This window comes from Vigna angularis, chromosome 7 (genome assembly GCF_016808095.1).
Source record: "Vigna angularis cultivar LongXiaoDou No.4 chromosome 7, ASM1680809v1, whole genome shotgun sequence".
NCBI classification, from domain to species: Eukaryota; Viridiplantae; Streptophyta; class Magnoliopsida; order Fabales; family Fabaceae; genus Vigna; species Vigna angularis.
In genome coordinates, this window is record NC_068976.1 from 32637073 (window position 1) to 32643857 (window position 6785).

Genomic DNA, 6785 nt, shown 5'->3' on the forward strand with positions numbered 1-6785 from the left:
TCAATTTTAACAGCTAAAGTTTGGATTGTTAAAAATGTTTTAATTTGAAAATTGTTTTTGAAAAGTTCAATATTTTAATTCTAAATTTGTTAAATGATATTATTAACATCAATTATTCTTATTTGAAGAATTATTAGTTTTGAAAATATATGGATTAAATTGATTTTGTTTTATTTACTGTACACTTATAAAAAATATTTTTTCCTTTTATAAGGACACTATTTTCTCACGCACATATATAATTAAAAAAAATCTTCAGAACTATTCATTAATTTATTTAAACTCAACCATTGATGCAAAATCACATGTTTTTGGGGGATGAAATTCACTGTTCTGACTTTTATGCATAAACTATTACACATATATACAGTTTGCAGATTTTAATTTTCCTGAAAACCATGTGAAAAAATAATAAATAAAAGCCACTTTTATTGTGATACGGCTCTGCAAAGTGGAGTCTGTACCATCACTCCACCAACCAGAATCAGTCCTATTATTTTGAAAAGGAAATAAAAATGAAAGACACCAATCAATCATAGAGTTTGATTTTTTGGATGATAAAATTGGCCAAATGAGACAGAGAAAACAGAGGAACCTCAGGTTAAGAAAGAAACCTATTTCTTATCTTTGTGTCTGCAATTTTCAACATTTATCTAATAATAATAATAATCGTCATCATGCTATTGCTACTACCATTTTCTGAATCCATTTCCAAATATGATCTATTAAAATACACAACATATATGTCTTATTAATTATTAATTTATTATTATGGATCTAATCTAATTAATGATAGTAATAGTAATCAATAACTAGGAGTTGAAGAGAGAGAACGCTACGGCACTGTGTGTTTCTACGCAACCTTTTTTCTCCAATGGCGTCTCTCTTCCAATGCCACCATACCCTTCACCCCTTTCTTCATCTCGGCTTCTCCTAATATGTGAGTGCTTCGCTTTTTCTCTCTCTGGAGTTCCTCTGTTGCAACCCACATGATAAAAATTTGTTCTTGATTCCTAGATCCCATGTTCATGTTGCGGCGATGATGTTTTCTTTTTTTTGGAAGATTAAGGTGTATTAGTTTGTTGTTGATTGGTTGAAAACCCGTATGATCTGTGTATTCAATTGATTTTTCTTTCTTGGGGCTGTGTATATCTGCATTGTAGTTGGAATTTGCTTGTTGATGACGTTGGCATGCTACTATGTGGACATGCTTGCTGATTGTTGTTTTTGCGTAATCAGAGTGATCCATGATTCTGGCTTTGCTTGGTTGACGCCGATGGGGTTCGTTTTCTCTGGTGATGATCACTAGGTGATGCTGTGAGTTAGATGGTTTGCTCGTTATCTCATATGTTCGTGGAATTTTCTATTTGAAGAGAGACAGAGAGAAGAGAGACAGAGAGAAGTGTGTTTGACAAGTAGTGGATTTTTCTTGGAAATTATCTTTTTTGTGGTAAAGATATGTTCTTGGGTGGAGGGGGGTATTTGGTTTGGAATTATTTTTTTTACTTAGGGTAGGATGGATTTGCAGAACAACATGCAGCCTGAATTGGGCAAATTGGAACAAATTGTTTATCAATTTCTTTTGAAGTGCTTGCACATCATTTTGGACTCAAGGGTACCTTTTTTACGCCCCCATGATAGAAGTGGTGACTTGTCCATAGGTTCTCGTGTGAGAAGGAGTGACAAGTGGTTTAACTTGGCATTAGGTGATAGGCCTTCTGCTCTGGATAACTTGAACTTCTGGCACAGGAATTTGATGGATCCAATGATAATTGACATTATACTAGTTCATGATGTGGCTGGTTCTTCTGTTGAGACAGTCATAGAGAGGTGGGTTGTTCAGTATGATTGTCCCCGTGTAGTGGCTCCTCAAACAGGTGACATTACTAGCTCTTACAAGAAGACATACCAGAAGTCAATAGTACTTTTCCGAGCTCTTTACTCTCAGATGAGGCTTCTCCCTGCTTATAAGATATTCAGGCAGTTAAGCACATATAGTCATAGTTGTAATTTTGATATTGTTTACAAGGTGTCTTCATTTAGCGATCCTTTCTCTAGGGCAGAAGGGGGAATGATGGAAGAATATAATTTCACTCCTATTGAGGCTCTTCCTGGTCGCCTTTGTATATCTGTGACCTTCAGAACTGTGCTATCTGAGTTCAACCTTGAGTGTTCAGCATCATTGCCAACCAAAATAATCACTGATTATGTTGGAAGCCCCAGTACTGACCCCTTGAGGTCTTTCCCTGTCTCGGATAAGGGTGTTGGGGCCACTTCCTTTCCATTAAGAGGGATAGCACCACCATCTTCTTCACCACTTGATCGTCCTCATAGCTGGACTAGTGGTTTCCATAGAGCAGCACATTTTGTACAGAATCATCCTTATGTTGGTTCCCCACCAGTGTATCGAGGTTCTTCCAAGCCGAATGACTATCCATCCCCACCTATTGATAATTATGGTGTCAGATTACCCAACCAACGAATGCTGAATCAGCAAAGATCTACTAGTTATGATGAGTATCAACTTTCTCCTCCTTTCTCATCTTCACCATCTCCATCGCCACCTACATACTTCTATGCTAGCAATCCAATACAAACTCACATACGCTCTGAAACCGCCCCTGTAACTATACCTCATCCAGTAATAGGAAGAAGCACTAGAAATCTTTCTCCTAATTTTTCAGATCCTAGTCGAAATTCTCTGCCCCCTTTATCTCCCAGAAGGAATGATGGTTCATTCCAAGAGTCTCCATCTGGAATCAGGTCACTCAGGAAATTAGAAGCTTCAAGGACTGGTCATAAGGTAACATTGTTCCTTCATTGCTACTCCTGTAGTTAAATTCAAATCTGTTTTATCTGTTTGACAAGCCTTGTATTTGCTCCTTAGTTTGTCAGAGACAGTAAGGATGATTCAGGGAGGTTCTCAGCATTGTTGTCCTCAAGTGGCTCACCACGCATTGGATTTTCAAGAACCTCAAGTAGATTATCATTTCAGGATGAGTTGGATGATGGTGACTTTTCCTGTCCTTTTGATGTTGATGATGTTGATGCACCAGATGTCCAATCCAGGTACATTGATAGACTTTGTCTCTCAATTAAAGTCGTGGGCATCTATAATTGGACAATGAATACATTGATATGATCAGTGTTATACTTTTAGCATACGTCCTTGGTCAATGATAATTTCAGGGAAGCCTCCTAAAATCAATCTATAATGTTTAAAATCATTCTTGGTTGTTAAAGATTATAATGGATGTGTTACTTAGCCACATTAGAAGTTAGTTTAATGTGCTTACATGTTCAGAATGGTAAAAGAAATTCCACATTTTCAGGAATGATATTTGGAGTTCTAGACATGTGTATTTGATGGCCAAGTACCCTATCTATTGATATTCCATGGAATGCTAATGAATAAGAAGTAGACAAAAGATTATTTGATATAATGGATTTGTTTATTTCTGAGATTCTAATAGCTTTTTATATTAAGATTTAATCAATTAATAGAGAAGAGAAGTTCATATGCGGAAAGCATCATTGATTTATTTTACATCTCCATGTTAATTTGAACAAGTGATCTATGTTAGCCTATAAACTCCAATCCTTTGCATCAAGGAGTTAAGAGACCAGAAAGACTTCATCATTGTAAAGAGCTTAATTCCTATAGCGGGATCCAGAAGAAAAAATATGCATGATAAATGATTGTCGTGGTTGCATTTACTTTTTCATATGTTAGTACCAGGGTGGCGAGTCTCTGCATTGCTACATTTTCTTGTTCTTGCTATGCAATAAAATTTATCATGAGGGGTTCTACTTTGGCAACCTTTAGAGGGTTGGTTTGCTATAGGAACATGTAGTTGCATTTTATTTATCCTGCTACTAAAGCGGTCCTAAAGTTCTACTTTTTATACCATTATTGATCCATCCTTTTGGCTTTTGGGAACGGATGATCACTTGTTGGATTATATTTTGCATTGCTATGGTAATTTGGCTATTCTCCATTAGTATGGGCAAAAGGCCATGTCAATTCTACTTAAGCCCTTGTTAGAAGTTTGAGGGGAATACTGTTTTAGCATATTATGATTTTGACCAACTCTTCTAGTGCTTATGTAAATAGTTATGATTTGTGTTTTATCATCTGATTATGTTATTTCACCCAACCTTTTTGTTCATTTTATGCATAAACAGTCAGAATGTGGGTGGGAAGAGTACAGCAGAGATAACTTCAACATCACTCCCAATTGGAAAAAAATCACAAGATGCTGCTGTTGGTGTTCTTGTGCACATGCTGAGGACTGCGCCTCCATTGCGCCAAGATCCAAGCTGCTATTCATCCCATTCCCCAAAGGCTGAACTTGATGGAGGAGTTGCCACTGCTTCTGGTTTCTTCATGCCTCGAAAGACAGCAGATGCACTTGAAGAGCTCAGGGGTTACAGAGAGATGAGAGACCTTCTTCTTTCCAAGAGTGGCACCAGGATCCTGAACAAGCATAAAGCTTGAGCATGCTAAATTACTGGGTTCATCATCAAGGTTATAAAATAGTTGAGGGGGTGATGCTGACTAAAGAGTGTTACTAATCAATTACAGTTATACACAGCAACAAACAGTTCTTTTGGGAAGAGAATGATCCAATGGATTTGTGTACATATCCTGACTGAATGTTGGTTGGCTAGAAACACCATTTTTATTATAATCACTAAAATTATGCTAATTTTCTCTCAGTCCTTATAGACATTGTAGTTATGAAATGAGGAACTTGCATAACTATTGTGTTTGGCAATTACAAAGGCTGGAAAAAGAATGTTACTGCTGTTTTGAAAGAAAAGGTTGCTGAATTTCTTTGTAAAGATGCATGCAGGCAAACACTGCTTTGAATGTATATTGACTTTTCTTTATAAGTTTTGTGATGTTTTTCTTCTCTCAAGATCTTATTATTTGATTATATAAGCTGATTAATATATTGAAATCATCTTATAATAATTGTAAAGGTTTAATTTCTATGTAGGGTAATGTCATCATGAAAGAAATCAAGGAAGATATGTTCACTGTAGTTATATCAAAATTTCCTTGTACGTGGCAAGATTAAAGCCAGAAGTTTCATGGTAAATATCTTAAGCTAAAGCGTAAGATGTTTTGGATGAATACAATGATGTTCTTGGACAATGCCCTCCCGTCGTTTTGTGGCATCATATCGTATTATTGTCTAAGAAGGAATTATTGTAACAAGATTGTCTTACACCATACGTTGTTCTGTGACATCAATTCTGCTGTTTTCGTAAGGTGTTATTTTCAAAAAATTGGCTTTTAGTAAACGCTTTTGCACGTGGATCATTGACATGGAAGACTTTAATAACAAGTCCACGCATTACCATTTCAAAAAATTAAAGTTTTTACATAAAATAAATATGTAATGGTAATTATTCTAATTAATTTTTGAGCCAAAAATTAAATCTAATTTGTGAACAGGAGTTGATAAAATGAGAAACTTCAATGTTTTTCATCTACAAGTTAGATAAAACCTTATTCCTTTATATTAATTACTACATCAAAACATGAAGCTCACCCAACTTCTTCTTCTTGTTTTTTTCAAAATTTTTGTCTATGTTGCCCACCAACTAATAGACTCCCCAACAAAATTTCTATTACACTACTTTCATTTCATCCATTCATATGCATTCATGCACATATATATTTTAAAATTTAGTTTTCATTTTTTTTTACTTATTTAACACGTAAAAATAACTCCTTACATATACAAGAAAAGCATATTAACTGTTACGATAAAAAAATAAATCAAAGAATCAAAATGAAAAATGTAAAAATAGATAAAAAGAAATTAAAAGAGTCAACTTAATAGAGACAAAAGATACAGATTCATATTTTCTCAAAACTTTAAATTATAATTATATACTTAATTAAATAACTTGTTAAAAAATTATTTAATACTAAAAACAAAATCGAGGAATACTAAACTTATTTAAACAAAAACGAAACAATATCAAAATAAAATTTAATTTCCATGCACTTTTTAGACTTTTAAATTATCAAGTAATTATTATAAAAAGTAAAAAAATCATGGAGTTTAATTGTTAGTTCAACCTAAAAACTACAGATGATATATTTTAAACATAAATGTCCTTTTAGTTTATATTATAAATCGAAATGATAATTTATTTATACCTATATATATAAAAGAGATTTTTTTTTTCGTGTCCACATTTATTTTTCAATTTTATATTTTATATAATTTTTTAAAACTAAAATGACTATTTTATCAATTTTATCTTTTAAAGAATTTTTTAATTTAATTGTTTTTTTATTTGACAAGTTTTTTAAATTTAAATATTTTTTAATTATAAACTTCCTAAATAAAAAATTTACAATAAAATTATAAAAAATATTTATATTTAATTTTATTATAATAATAATAATAATTTTATTATCGTAAACAAAGTTAACTCACTTTTATATATATATATATATATATATATATATATATATATATATATATATATATATATATATATATATATATATATATATATATATATATATATATATATATATATATATATATATATATATATATATATATATATATATATATATATATAGTTTAGAGAATTTTAAGATATGTTAATTCATGTAATTATTTATAATAAAATAGATTTAGTAATTGGAGAATAATGTTTTTCATATTTTCAATTTAAAATTATTGTTAATATAACTTTTATAATAATCCTTAAGATTTTAAACTAATTTATCATATGATTATTTTCAATTGGAC

General features: G+C 32.0%; 1 protein-coding gene across 2 annotated transcripts; it reads left to right on the top strand.

Moving 5' to 3' along the window:
* Positions 1 to 694: 694 nt before the first annotated feature.
* LOC108338420 (autophagy-related protein 13a) lies at positions 695 to 4896 on the top strand. 2 transcript variants are annotated; one of them, XM_017575289.2, is made up of 4 exons: positions 695 to 940; positions 1164 to 2803; positions 2888 to 3069; positions 4186 to 4896. In XM_017575289.2, the coding sequence occupies exons 2-4, from the start codon at positions 1517 to 1519 to the stop codon at positions 4496 to 4498; spliced, it is 1782 nt and encodes a 593-aa protein (XP_017430778.1). In that variant the 5' UTR covers positions 695 to 940; positions 1164 to 1516; the 3' UTR covers positions 4499 to 4896. The 2 variants fall into 2 exon arrangements, with proteins under 2 accessions (XP_017430778.1, XP_017430777.1); XM_017575288.2 differs by having other exon boundaries at positions 1240 to 2803.
* Positions 4897 to 6785: the final 1889 nt, after the last annotated feature.

Excerpts from the sequence above, each read along its gene's own strand:
- LOC108338420 (XM_017575289.2), top strand. The coding sequence starts at position 1,517 with ATGGATTTGCAGAACAACATGCAGCCTGAATTGGGCAAATTGGAACAA. Across the intron at positions 2,804-2,887 it reads CTTCAAGGACTGGTCATAAG|TTTGTCAGAGACAGTAAGGA; the intron begins GTAACATTGTTC and ends TTTGCTCCTTAG. Across the intron at positions 3,070-4,185 it reads GCACCAGATGTCCAATCCAG|TCAGAATGTGGGTGGGAAGA; the intron begins GTACATTGATAG and ends ATGCATAAACAG.